The sequence below is a fragment of the Lissotriton helveticus genome, chromosome 12 (genome assembly GCF_964261635.1).
Source record: "Lissotriton helveticus chromosome 12, aLisHel1.1, whole genome shotgun sequence".
In the NCBI taxonomy this organism is placed as follows: domain Eukaryota; kingdom Metazoa; phylum Chordata; class Amphibia; order Caudata; family Salamandridae; genus Lissotriton; species Lissotriton helveticus.
Window position 1 is genome coordinate 768,657,419 of NC_136073.1, and position 15,357 is coordinate 768,672,775.

General features: G+C 43.9%; 1 protein-coding gene across 1 annotated transcript in view; it reads right to left on the minus strand.

Moving 5' to 3' along the window:
* KCNJ9 (potassium inwardly rectifying channel subfamily J member 9) overlaps positions 1-15,357 on the minus strand; it is a 179,472-nt gene that overhangs the window by 38,042 nt on the left and 126,073 nt on the right. Inside the window, exon 2 of the mRNA XM_078669463.1 lies at positions 4,610-5,580. Within this exon, the coding sequence (XP_078525589.1) occupies positions 4,610-5,558 (949 nt within the window). The 5' untranslated portion in view covers positions 5,559-5,580. The remainder of the gene's footprint in view (positions 1-4,609; positions 5,581-15,357) is intronic.

Genomic DNA, 15,357 nt, shown 5'->3' on the forward strand with positions numbered 1-15,357 from the left:
AAAAAGACCTTTTACTGTGTTTAATCCAAGGTAAATATCACTGTTGTTCTACTCTTTCGATTTGACTTGTTTAATAAAAGTTACCATAAATAGGAATAGGTTTCGACATTAGTCAGCACTAAGGGGCAGTTTATAAAGTCAATCACTCCTTATTCTTCATCCAATACCACCGGTCACCTCCATAGCCTCCCAGTTTACATTTTTTCAGCACAATGGACAGCTCTCCAGCTATCCATGGTGCTGAAATACCTGACGATCTTGACTCGTACAGTGAAAAAAGGTGCTTCCGAGTGCGCTACATGTCCCTGGTGTCTTGCTTCATACCCAAAACCAGCAGCCTGTGCCAGAAGGGAATCTTTGCAATCTCACTCTTGGTACAACTAGGTGGACCCTACAACATTACAGATCTGGGAAAAGATGTGACCACTGGTCACACGTACTCAGCCATTCAATCTCCACGATTTAAGCTACCAACATGGAAAAAAGGAGAAGAGACCCAATAGGAAAAATATCCTATGATCTAAATTTAAATACAATTTTATGACGCTAGTAGACTGAGATCGGGTTAATCTGGAATATTAGTAAGGGTAAATAGTTATGCCTCAATATCAATATCATAACCAAAATAGTGAATACAAAATTATCAAAGGGAAAGGGCATATAAGGAAGGGCAAATATACTACTCTTAACTCCACACCTATGTACCTTAGGGGAAAAAAATGTTATTTACACACACACACACACACGCACACACGCCCACACACACACACACACTGGCGATGGGATGGGAAGTTAATCTTGTTTGACTGGTGAAGAACCACAAAGCATATTGCACAGGACCCACTATTCGCCATCAAGCCTACTTGACTCAAGTTTTAAGTCCAGTAGGGCAATGTACAAAATGCTATATTCAAAAAGCAAAAGCAAGTCTCAAATAAAATGCCATAATACAGGGATTTATGAGTTATGTGTAAAAGATGCACACTGAGCTGCCCATAGGACAGGGCTTGTGTTCCTTTTGTGTACATAAGTACTAGAAAGTTCCTTCCAGAACAGTGTTTTCTATTCGGCCTGTTCGCTGCAGCACGCCTATGAAATTACAATGGACATTTTTTATATTCTTCAGTGACAGTCACTCTTTATTTGACCCTTTGTTTGCCACTCTTCTAAGTCGAGAAGGTTCTTGGCTGCGGACTTTTTTTTACAGTCTCCAATCAAATCTTTTTTTGTGGGGAGACTGCCAGAGTTACACATCTTACTGTGTACGCAGTATAGCGAAGAAATAACAAGTAGGGATTTATAGAATCACTCACTGTGCTCAGAATGTATTACTACTTTACTATAATGTTTAACTACTGTAGGACCAACATTATCTACTTTCCTCAAAACCACTGCATCTTTCTTCCCTTCAGAACAGTCTACAATGTTAGGGATTATTTCTTAGAATTATGATGATTTCTGACTATAAAGCCTTCCTCTGCCAATAAAGCCTGTTGAACAATGACAAAATCCTCCTCTCCCGAACAGTTCATCCTGTCAGCACCCAGATCCATACACTAGTTCTCCACAGGCTGACTAATGCAACAGCCTTTTCTTGGCCTCTCGATTGTTGTAAACTTCACCTCCTGCATCCTCTTCAACCTTCCTATATCTATCTACATCTCCTCTTGATGGACATCAAACAGACTGTCTCTGTTAGACTTGGCATCCTTGACGTGGCTTCCCCTGATATTTTGCCTCTACCTCCTGTATTTTTCATGCTGTGCTGGATTTCGTGTTTGCTGGCTTAGATGATTTGGGCACTTTGCCACTGCTGATCAGTGTCAAAGTGCAAGTGCCCCCTAGGCAGATTGTTATTATGATTGATTATCCATGATTGGCATATTTGATTTACTGGTAAGTCCCTATTAAAGTGCACTGAGTGTGCCAGGGCCTGTAACTCAAATGCTACTAGTGGGCCTGCAGCACTGATTGTGCCACCTACATTAGTAACCCTGTAAAGGTATCTTAGACTTGCCACGTTCAGTGTCTGCACGCAGTTTTAAACTGCCATGTCAACTTGACAAGTGCACCCACTTGCCAGGCCCCCACCTTCCCTTTTCTTACATGTAAGGCACCCCCTCAGGTAGGCCCAAGGTACCCCCATGGGCAGGGTGCAGTATAGGTAAAAGGTAGGACTGTTCGATCGCATGCTCCCTTTCCTCAATAGAAGCTCTTGTTACGGCCATAATCCGGCCATAACACAAGCTCCCATTGATGAAAGGGAGGTGCAGTTCATCCCTGCACCCCTTGGCAGACACTGCAAGGTGCCTGCCACATTGTGCAGACATCAACAGGGGGGCACCATAGGTGACCCTCGGTCTCTAACTGGAGGCCGTGCACCAAAGGGGGCCCTGCTGGGGGCCCCGAACACGCTTTCGGATATGGTTTCAATGTCGGACAGTCGGTCATGGAAACCATGTTGGAAAGCATGCATCATAATCTCAAGGGCAGAAAGGCTTCTGACTGGCCGACAGGCTCTCTGAGCCTGTTGGAAGCCAGCCAGAATGACTGGCCGGTTTCCTCTCCTACCTCCTCCGTCATAATGAGGCGGTCGGAAAGGAAACCGCGCAGCCCATTACGATGTGGCCTTTATGGGCCACATAGTAATCGGTCCCTCTATGTGCCTCTGCCTGTTTGTGTATTGACTGTCTGGTTTTGGAGTGACAGGGCCTAGGATGTGCATTCACTGTAGACAGCCACCATTGGGGAGGGAATGGAGGATTCCCTTTCATCTGTGGTCAAGCTGTACCAGAGAGGACAGAACTGGATTGGACTGGACTCAGAGACCCTTGCCACAAAGAGAAACTGGGATATAAGTATTGGACCTTAAACCCCAAAGAATTAAATCTCTTCTGGACTCAAGAGGAACCTTTGCCAAAGAGATATGCTGGAGAGCTGTGAGGAGGAGTACTGCCCCTTTGTTGTGTGCTTTACTGAGTTGGCCTGTAGTTGCTGCTTCTGCCAAGGAACAGACAAAGACTGGATCTTTGCCCTGAACCTGTTTGAAGAAGAATCTCCAAGGGCTTGTGTGTGCTGCCCTCCTGTTCTGAAGTCTCAGGGACACAAAGACTTCAACTGCAACACACTGACCAGCACCTGTACTCCTGTGTGTTCAAACGGGTTTCAATACCAGTTCCTGGGCACTGAGAATTGAGTGGTTGGTGCTGCAAAGCAAGAAAAACAACTCTGACACTGTCAGAGCCACCACCAGTGATGCTGTGACCTGCACATAGGCCAGGGACACCGCTTGTGAAGTGCACAACGCACCACCTTGCCAGCACTGCAGTTCCAACGCCCTTCGACGACTGCAGTTATCGGCCTTCCTGATGCTAGTTCTCTCGCACCAACGCCGGCACTGCCAGTGTCAGCCTCCAGTTATCTTGGAGCTGATAACTGACGAGGGTGACTTCACAAAGTCTTCGACTTGGCATGACCTCACTGGAACCAAGGCCTCACCGCCGATGCAGCCTAACTTCTCCTGTCCTGGACTCGACACATCACATCCTTGAGGACACAATGCCTCGCCTCCCACGTGGCAACCAGGAAACTGGCTTCAAACTCGGCACTGACGCCTCACCTCCTCAACGCCATGCATCATCCAAAGTCTTTGTTTTCCAAGGTACTGCTGTCTGGGAGTCAATGTGACTACGTGCTCGACACCACGCACCTCACGGTTGGCACAGTATTTTCAATTTATGCCTGTTGCAACCTCGTAATAGCCCCAGGTGGAGCTTTTTGTTTCTATAAGTGCTATTTCTTCAAGTAAGTGTTTTTAAGTGCTATTTTGATATAATTATGCTGGATTTTTGTCGTTTTGGTCTTACCTGGTTTAGATAAAGATACTTTATTTTTCTAAACTGCTGTGGTGTCCATTTGTGGTGTTTTCACTGTGTTACTGTGTGTTTTAAGTACAGATACTTTACACATTTCCTTTGGGATAAACCTCTCTGCTCGTGCCAAGCTACCAAGGGGGTGAGCAGGGGTTTTCCAAAGTGTGTATCCCCCTTACCCTGTCTAGTAGCAAGGGTCCCTACTTGGACAAAGGTACCTTCCTCTGCCAACTAGAGACCCCCATGTCTAACAGCCTCAGACTGTTGAACATGTTTCTCTACAAGTTCATCATGCTACACTTTAACAGGCAATTTCTGTCAACACTAGTGTATGGTGGATTCAATCTCAAACTCAACTTCATCTCACAACATCGAAATCTCCTTGCTGCTCCTCAGTATTCAGATGGTCTCTCATCCAGGTGAGCCAACCCGGATATGTCTTGTATTTCTCCCTAATATTCCCTACTTATAAGCCCCTGCACAGGAACTCTTAATCACCATATCCTTCATCTCGAAAAGATAACGTGACTCCACTAATCCTTACGGAAGCCATCTCTAACATAGAGCATATTATGCAGTTGCTGTAATTATCATGCAGTATCTAACCATTCTCTATCCCAAACATTGATCACCCCTCAGTTCTGATGAATGTTTGATATAAGCTCTGTGCACCAATTGTTAGTAAAGCCTGGAAAATAAAAGCTTGTTTAAGTATAAACCGATAAATAATGTAATACCTGTGGCTTCCACCATGCCTTCTAGGATGACAACTATTTCGAAGTCGTCCTTCTTGAGCTGCTGCTTGGAGATGTCCCAGAACGGACTGTGTTCGTTGATCTCATGGCTGATGATGAGAGGGGAAACCAAGAACAGGCGATCGTCCCCAGTCTCAAAGCCCACATTCATGTCTGTTTGGTTGAGAGGGATAAACTCCCCCTCCTGGGTCTGCTTGGACTTGATGAGTTTTGCCCGAATAGAGGCCTCCACAATGTGCGACTGTCGCAAGTCCCCTACCCGAAACATGAGGCACATGCGATCATCCCGGAGTGAGACAACTGCATGGGACGAGAAGACCAGCGTCTCTGCTCTCCTGTTGGGTTGGGAGATTTTGACAAACATGCAGCCCACCATGAAAGCATTGACCATGGACCCTAGGATGGCTTGAAGAAGGAGCAGGATAATCCCCTCTGGGCATTTGTCTGTAATAACCCGGTGCCCATAACCAATGGTTGTCTCCGTCTCGATGGAGAACAGGAAGGCGGAGACAAATCCATTAAGATTGTTCACACATGGCGTCCAAGTTTGGTCCTCTATATGGTCCAGGTCTCCCCGGCAATAGGCAATGAACCACCATATTACACCAAAAAACAACCAAGTGATTGCATAGGCCATGATGAAGACCAAAAGGCTGACCCGCCACTTGAGGTCCACCAGCGTGGTGAAAATATCGGTGAGGTAGCGGTAAGTCTCCCGCACATTCCCATGCTGAACGTTGCACCTGCCATCCTTCTCTACGTACCGCTGCCGCCGTCTCGACTTCCTGTCCGCCTTCTCAAAATTCCTCTCCGCTCGAACGGTGAGCTTGGACTCACGGGAGCACAGCGGACGCTTGCTTTCTGAGGTGCTGCCAGGGATGGTCGAGAACGCGGAATTATCTTTTGCCATTTTAGTTTTCTGGAAAGGCATTCCCTGCAGATCTTCTTAACATCTATAGAGAGAAATAAACAGGCATCAGAGCTAATTAAGGCCTTTGTGGTTGGCATTTATTGACAGAATATTTTTTTATTACTTTGGCACAGGATTTTAACAAGCTGTAAGACAGTCAGCCATTTCATTAGCAGCACTGACTGCTACACAATAAACCCCTAACACCTGAGTGGCTGAAATATCAGCCTCCCCAATAGATGTGCAAACATTTTAGCTATTCGTAACCCGAGGGTGGCTTCAAGCGGTTATACGCACCCAGCTGGAGCAGTGTATATCTTGTCAGGTTTACAATCTCTCTCTGAACATTGTTCATCCCAAGGAACATATTTGCTTTGGAAATAAACTGAAAACCATGCGTCTTTTTCATACAAGTAAATATATTTTTGTGTTTCAGCCCTATTGCCATTTGTGAATCTAACCTCTTCCCTCGCATTTGTAATGTCAAATAAAAATGTGAAACTGAAGTATTTAATATGGCACTAGTACCGCTCTCTAAGTCAGACACGCTACTGGCATCCAGCTGAGTAGTACTCAGTTTATTAATCTCAGGAGGATGAAAGGCTGCGTGACGTGTCATCCTTGCATAGGAACTACGCCTCTAACCTTGAGGTTATACGAAGATCTCTGCAGCCGGCCCCTTAATTCACTCAGCTGAATAACTGCTCTGTTTATATCGTCATTTGGGAAACAACCATTACAACGCAGTCATTACAACGCACTACATTCACAGCGAAGTCATTACAGCACAACAGCCTTTACATCGCATGCCATTACAACGCAGCCATTACAACGCATGTCACTACAACACATGCCATTACAACATATGTCACTACAACGCGTGCCATTACAACGCATAATGAGGTAAGTCATGGGGAATAGTAATTTCTAGCCCTACACTATCCAACACTTACCCTACAGTTGCACTCAGTGGAGTGGGAATAGTAATGTTTACCCCTATACTATCCAACACTTAGCCTACTGTTGCACTCACTGGAGTTGGAATAGTAATTTCTATCCCTACACCATCCAACACTTACCCTACTGTTGACCTAAAAGTATTCAACGTTATAATGGTATGCGTTGTAATGGTATGCATTGTAATGGAATGCATTGTAAATGTAGTATCTAAAAATGCATTGTGATGGCATGCGTTGTAAAATCATGTGTTGTAATGGATGTTACGATGTAAAAACCACGTTGGAAAGGCATGCGTTGTAAATGTTTGCATTGTAACGTGTCCTATTCTTGTCATATACATCATCTTTACTACATTCACACTGCTATAGCTAGGATTAAGGGTAACGCTATTGGGGTTGGGAGTCAGAGAAAAGTTTAGAGTTGAGGTTAAGGGTTAGCTTTAGAATGAGGATAGAGCCATGAGATAGGGGTAGAAGATGACTTGGACATATATTTAGGGGTACAATAAGGGAGAAGAAGGTACAGGGTTTGTTGGCTCAGTTGAGTAAAGCAGCCACTCCAGGACTTGGTTTTTTGACTTCATGGTCACAAGTTCGAATACCAGCAAGTCAGCTGTGACTCCCTTGCTAAATAAAACGAGTTCCAGTGAGTTGGTAGCAATACATCTTTCCTAAACAGTATAAAGATGCCACAAAGGGGTTATAATAGGGTTAGATTATGACTTAGGTGAAGGGAAAGGTCTCATTTTAGAGTTAAAGGGCAGCGGTCAATTATGCATGAGTGTTGGTGCTGACAAAGAATATAAAGACATTGTCGGTCGAATGGTATGTGTTGATAAAAGACATTTAACATATCTAGTGTTGTTGTAGTGGTACCACGATAAGATGATACAAGAGGTATGTTTGAGTAAGTACTGGGTGAAGACGTAGTGAGATATATCCTTTTCATTACTGCTTTTTCAGACAAAGAAGAATTTTAGGGCCAAACGTACGACCCGTATTTGCATGCGCAAACAGGTTTGCGCATGCAAAAACCTACAGGGCCATGTACAAACCCTATTTAGCGAGTCACAATTTATTTGTGACTTGCTAAATAGGATTTGTGACTCGCAGTTAGGAAGGGGCATTCCAAGAGCGTCCCTTTCTTATTGCGACTTGCTACCCTTTGTAAGAATGTTTTGCAACCGCAATTGCAGTCGCAAAACACTCACAATTTACCGCCTTCTTCAAGAGGGTGGTGACCCATTCGCAAATGGGAAGGTGTCCCCAGGGGACCCCTTCCTCTTTGAAAATGCAGGGGGAAATATTTTTAAGGGCAGGTAGTGGTCCCTGGGACCACTACCTGCCCTTAAAAAATTAAACAAAATCATTTCATTTCGATTTTTTTAAATGCAGCCCGTTTTCCTTTAAGGAAAACGGGCTGCATTTAGAAAATACTGCTTTATTTAAAAGATGTCCCAGAAATGGAGGTCTGCTGAGCCCAGCAGGCCACCATACCTGGGAAGGCAAGCCATTCTCAATTGCGAGTGCCTCATGAATATTGATGAGGCATGCAATTTGCGACCCCATTGAGAATCGCTAACAGTGTCTCTGACACTGTTGTACATAGTGGTTTGCTACTCGCAAATCACGACTCGCAATTTGTCGCACTGTCCGTGTTGCAAAGCACAATGGTCGTACATCTGGCCCTTACTTTCTCTGACGATTGCACATCATCTATCGACACTTACATTTATGCTCAGGGCTTTTGTATGTCACTTCATACTATCTCAAGCACCATGAGAGCTACCGAAGAGATGTCAGCAATGAAGCCCAGATTCCATATGTTTGCTACAGGGAAGGGCAAATTAAACACAAAGAAGAACCCTAAAAGTACATCGTCAGCAAAGGAAAGCATTCCCGACAGACAGGCAATACCTCCTACTTACATTATGTAAATAAAAAAAAGACCTCCAAATGGATGGTTCAAAAACAATCCATGCAAGGTAAGAGCTCGTATTATATGTGTAGTTAGAGACAGCTTTCTAAAATTGTGTGTTCAGCCATCTTACCGACTGGCCATTGTGCAGCAGATTGTGGCATTTCTCTCTGTTGATGCATGCATTTGGCATAGAATGTGGTTCGGTCCCTGCAGACATTTCCAGTCATCTATAGGTCACAATTTTGAATCCCACAAGGCAGACTCACCCTTCCATCCTTCCAAAGTGGGATACATTAAGTACTAGTAAGTAGGCTAATAGTAGAACCTATGTATTATTGAAAGTGTAGTATGGAAAAGGATGGCCTGGTACCAGATCTCTCTACTAAAAAATAGGAATCAGTTTCTCGCAGAATTGTTAATCGGAACAGATGTTCAAGCCCTCCTACTCTTGCATCTCAGTTGTGGTTATGCGCTGTTTCACAGCTTGACAGACTCCGCGCTGGCACCCCTTAGGGCATCCTATACATGTCTCAATATGTCTCGTCCAGACACTTTGAGGCCAGAAATATGATCGCGTCATCTCTACTCGGATGGACCTTGATTGGCTCTCCTGTTTGGCCTGCACCACGTACAAAACCGGCTGCATTATTAACAAAGCCATCACAACAAGCACTGCGCTTACCTCACAGACAAGCTCACCATCCAGAACGCCTCCGTACGACTCATCCTGGACATCCCACGCCACAGCCACATCTCCGGACACCTGAAAGACCTGCACTGGCTCCCCGTCAGCAAAAGAATCACTTTCCGCCTCCTCACCCATGCACACAAAGCCCTCCACAACCTAGGCCCCAGGTACCTCAACGACCGCCTGACCTTCTACACTCCCACCCGCCAACTACGATCGACCAGCCACGCACTCGCCGCCGTTCCACGCATCCAAAGAGCCACCAGGGGAGGAAGATCCTTCTCCTACCTGGCAGCAAAGACCTGGAATTCACTCCCCATCCACCTCCGTCTTACCCAAGACCACCTCTCCTTCAGGAAGCAACTCAAGACCTGGCTGTTCGAGCAGTAGCGGACTCCTCCCCCCCCCCCCCCAAGCGCCTTGAGACCCTCCGGGTGAGTAGCGCGCTATACACATTTCTTGATTGATTGATTGATTGATTGACCATCTCTGGTGCTTCTAACAAATTCAGCAGCCAGCCCACCATCAGACTGGAGACTAAGGGGTTTAAAAAAGAAAAAACAAGCAGCAGGCCTTCTCCATCAATGCACCCAGGATCTGGGACAACATCCCTGTATCCATAAGGACCACCCAATGCTAGTCCATTTTAGGAAAGAGTTGAAGACACAAGGCTTTAAAGGACACTACATTGCATTGCAGAAACAATTCAATAACTAGTTACGTCATCCATCATTCATTAACCCTATATGTACCTTTGATCTTTTTTCGTAGCACACGCTCACCAATTACGGGGTCTCTCAGCGGGCTTGTTTTACGGTGTGACTGAGCTGCTGTCAGGTTGCCCGAGTGCACCCAATGACCAGCCCAGGCAAGACGGAGGACATGTAAGGACGTTTTGGAGGTTTTTTTTTACATCCTGTTGACGAGGAGGAAGGCATGTGGCATACCAGTCAAACCTTTAAGGGTTGTTTCCAATAAGCCCAACCTTCAGGTGGACACGCCAGAAGAATAATTTTGCCCAAAAGCTTTGAAAAGAGATCATTCAACCTGACATTACTCACTGACCCAAGTTTTTACCATGCCAGACTACATTTTCTCACCGGGGCATCATGGTTTTTCAAGCCTGATAAGCTCGGTCAGCCCCTAGGTTAGTGACAGAAGTATCGGGGTGGCTGACAAACGATGCAGGAGGCGATAGTAGATCCACAAATAAGGATTATTTGTCAATACAAACTTCCAAGAAGAGGACCCACAGCTATCACCAGTTGCTCAGGAGAAAGCCCAGAGAGTTCTGACTTTTCTCATGGCAACTAGAGATAGGTTTCAGAATGAAACTTCACTATATCATAGGGAAACAAGGACATAAAGGAAATACATGACAGAGTAAATTGATACACAAAATGTAAAACTGATTAAAAGTATAGAACACTACAGTGACCTAAGTATCTTCTTTCAGTGTTTTCATTACCCAGGCTTCTGGTGTAGGATGCAGAAGTGGTAGTATTTTGCTATAATGTCATTATCACCTCACATATCTTCCTCAACACCAAATTTGTGTTGCACTCTGACCAGACACTTAGATCCCTAGAACCCAGAAGCCTGTTCTTCTTTTGTGGATATGCCTTTTTCAAATGTATGATGTTACAACGCATACATTTACAACGCATGCCTTTACAACACAGTTTTTACATCGCAACATCCTTTACAACTCATACATTTACATTACATGCCATTACAACAAATGTTTTTAAACTACATTTACAACGCATTCCATTGCATTGCATTATACCTTTACAAGGCATACCATTACATTGCACTTAAGGTAAGTGTTGCATAGTGTAGGGGTAAAAATTACTATTCTAACTCCAGGGGGTGCAACAGTGGGGTAAGTGTTGGATAGTGTAGGGGTACTATGCGTTGTAATGGTATGCGTTGTAATGGTATGCGTTGTAATGACATACGATGTAATGCCTGCTTTGTAGTGACATGTGTTGTGGTGTCATGCATTGTAGTGACATGCAATGTAATGGCTGCTTTGTAGTGACATGCGTTGTAAAGGATGTTGCGATGTAATAACTGAGTTGTAAATGTAGTGTGATGTAATGACTGCGCTGTAAATGTTGTTTCCCGCCTTTTTCCTTTTTATATTGTGGCACCTCCACATTCATCTAAAAAAAAACTCACCCTTGCCACATCCTGTCCATACCAAGCACTGTGCCACCACACACACGCACACCGGCCTGAGTCCAGTAAAGTTGTCCCTTGGAAGGAAGCATGGGCCGTTTAAGAGTTTCTTTAACAGTTCACGCTTCCCTCAAAGAGACAGCTTTACTGGACTCAGGTCCATGGCTGTGTGTGGTACACTGGAGTAATGAAGATTATCAGTAAGTAATTGGGACATTACCATCTAATTCATCTTCTTCATCAAAATTCTTATGCACATGATGATGTGCTAAGCTGGCAATGTGACTCTTGACACTCAAACATATCATGACAAAGGAAACAGTGACAAAAGAACACCAAAACAAATAAGGAGAACCCAACAAGTGAACTGCCTGCAGGACACCAGCGCCAAAAGGCCAACCAGGACCCCAATTCTGCCAGTTAATAATGGAGAAAAAATGCCTCACATATATAGGCACTGTAAGAGGAAATTAGAGGTAATGAAGATTACCGGTAAGTAATTTACTCATCAGTATGTCACAGGAAGACATGCCCACACAGCAGTCCACATCTTAAACAGTGAGCCATGTTTTAGGATGGTTCGAGGCAGTGACTAACAGTTAAGGAAATGGTTGTGGCTCTTGTAACCTTGCTATATTGCTGATTGAACATTAATGAAAGTGGGACAGATTTATTTATTTTTATTTGAAAAGTTTTATAAAGCACAAACATGACTCAACTGGGTATCAGAATGCAGAACATGTAAGCAAACCACAAAAAAAGTTAAGCAGAAATAAGGTGATCACATTAGATGTAAAGAATCAAAGCATCTCAAAGATCGGTGCTGTAAAACATGAGATAAACATTAGTTTGGTGACTTCAAGTCTATAGTTTCAGGCAGATTATAGCAACAACCCTTTGACGTCTTTTTTGAATGAGGTGGTAGAAGGGTTAGCTCTGATTTCAGGGGGAAGAGCATTCCATATTCTTGGAGCGAGGCCGGAGAATTATTGGTTGTAAGTTTTCTTCTTTTTGAGTGTTTGTGGTTTCAGCAGCAGAGTGTTTGAGCTTCTTAGGTTCTAGTTCAGGCCAGATAGTTCGAGTTTTTTTGCCAGGTAAATTGGAGTGTTGCAGTTAAGCACCTACTGCATCAGGCAGGTAATCTTGAAACAGACCCTTGCTTCGAGAGTGAGCCAATTGAGTTGAGTTACATCTGGTGTGATATGATCTTTCTTTCATGATCCCATGATGAGTCTGTCGCTGCGTTCAACGTAGACCTTAGGGGGGGCAGTCAAGCTTTAGGTAGCCCGGACAAGGTTACAATTCCGTAGTCTAGGCGGGGAACAACTAGGGATTAGAGTGCTAGCTGCATGCCATCAGTTGTCAGGAATGGTTTGAGTTTCCTTAATGTGTTGAGTTGGTGATTGGCTCTTCTGGTGGTTGCACTGATGTGGTTTTGCATATTCAGGTGCTTGTCCAGAGTTATGCCTAATGATTTAGCAGAGTCCACAACATGAGGAGCTCAGTTGAGCGCCGTTAGTAGTTTGAGCCAGTCTTGAATAGGGGCAGAGTGGTTTTGGAAAGCAATCAGGGGGAATTCCGTCTTGAACATATTTAGCATAAAGTGATTGTGCACGAGCCAATGTTGAGATTTCAGAAGAGCAGAGTTAAGAGTTTTGATAACATCCAGTGACAAGATTTTAAATTATAATTGAGTGTCATTGGCGTGCATGTGATATTGTATGTTTGAGCAGTGCAGACTTTCGATGAGGGGTTTCTTGAGCGAGTTGAAGAGCATGGGAGAGAGTGCGGATCCTTGAGGAACTCAAATTGAGACTGGAGCACTGTTAAGAAAGGGAATGGTTGATTTTGATTATTTGAGTTCTGTTATTTAGGAATAAGACAAACCAAGATAAAAATGGGCCGGATAGCCCCATGCTTTTTTTCGAGGAGATAAATAAGCTGTCATGTTTGACCGTATAGAACGCCGAGGAGAGATCAAGAATTATAAGAAGGCAGAGTTTGTTCTGGTCAAGTAATCTCATGATGTCATTGACGATGTGTGTTAGGACAGTTTCAGTACTATGTCCAGATCTAAAACCCAACCTGAATTGGTCCAGGAGTTGAAACTGTTCTATGTGATTACAAAGTTGTTTGTGAACACATTTGTCAAGTAGTTTGGCTAAAGTCATGCTATTAGAAATTGGCCGGAAGTTGTTAGTATCAGATAGGACTACCCTAGACTTGTTTGGGATGGGGGTGACTTGTCCTATTTTGAGGCAGTTTGGAGTCAAGCCATGCATGAGAGATTTGTGGATAGTCCTGGACCAGAGTGGGAGCACGGAGGATCTAAGATCTTTGAAGCACTTAGCAGGCAGTGGATCATTGGAATGATTTGAGGGTTTCAGAGAGTTATAATTTTGAATTGTTTGGCATCATCTGGTAGTGAAAAGGTATTCCACAACGCATTATTTTTTGGAGTATACTCCATGCAGCCAGAAAGAGGGGAACTCACCAAGGGTAACCATGGAGAGAGAGTGGGATGGGTCAGAAAATGTGTATTTGGTATGGTGAGTTGTAGTTCTAGTTACATTTTTCTTAACTTGTCTCTGAAGTATGTAGAGAACTCCTCACCACTGAGCAGTGAGCCCTTAAGTGTAGAGTGCTGGTTGGTTGAGTGTTTTGCTTGTTGTTTTATGATTTTGAAGAGTTTTTTTGGTCTGTTTATGGCATTGTCTAGTTGTGATTTAAAGTGATTGGCTTCGGCGCAATGGATGTGTTTGTGATAAGCACTTCATATCTTCCTCAACTGCTTAAGGTTCGTAAGCGAAGGAGAGTTTTTCCATGATCTCTCTGCCACCCTTAGTTTGCATCTTTCATTGTTAAGGGAGGAATTTAACCCAGGATTGGATTGTTTGCTGGGAATCCTATTGAGCTGTTTTGAAGCAATTTCATCTAGCAAATTCATCATGGAGCGGGTGTAAAGTTTATTATGTTCATCAAGGTTCATCACATTAGGGAGTGAAGGAGGGAGGTTATTGCTAATGTGGTAAAGATCAGTACTGTTGATGTTACGCAGATCTCTTGCCCATTATTTGCTTTTACAAGGCTGACTCTGTCTGACCAGCACCCTTTCCAAGATGAGAAAAGAGATTAGGCAGTGGTCATCCAGTTGTACTTCGTTGTCTTTGGCGATGATTAAGTCAAAGGTGGAGCCCTTGTTGTGGGTAGGTTCGTTGCAGGACTGGGTGAAGTTTAGGTCAAAGAGGAAAGCCTTAAAAGTGCAGGGTAGTGGATCATTTGTATAGTTCCAGGGTAAGTTGAAATCCCCAAGAAAGATATGGTTATGCTTTTGCTCAGAGTTAGAGGAAATGGTCTCTATTATTTGTTCCATAAAAAGAAGATTATCACCTGCGGGTGGTAAATCATACAGACTGTTTTGTCATTGTTCGAGATTTCAATACCCAAGTGTTCAGAAAGACATCGGTGCAGTTTGTATATCTCAGGGTAACAGTGGAGTGAAAGATGCATGCTATGCCGCACCCAACTTTAACCGGTCTATCCAGTCTGATGATGTCAAATTCGGGGGAAACTAAGATGTCCAGAATTGGTGAGGAGGAATCATTGATCCAAGTTTTGGTTAGGATCAGTAGGTGCAATTTATGTGTAAGCATGAGGTCAGCAATATCGGCTGCATGCTTTACTGTTGATCTGCAGGTAAGGGGCATTAATTTGATGTGGGATTTAGTGACTATGGTTTCTACGTGTGATGAGGAGACAGGTAGTAAATTATCCTTGTTCATAGTTCTGAGATTGACACTGGGTTCTCTAAGCGTGTTGATCTTGATTGAAGCAGGTGATGAGTTACCGGAGGATTTGTTGAATAGGAGAAGGGAGTGAATGTCAGCCTCAGTTAGATGGACAGTGATCCTATGGGGCCTGGACAGGTGACTGGGATGTGGCTGTGATTTCCAGTGTAGTTTTCTTGGATTAACAATGGGCGAAGTTCTATTCTGGTATTGTTTAGTCATTGCGGGATGGTATCTTAGAGGTAGAATTTAGGTTCACAAGCTTGTCCATCTTCCTAGA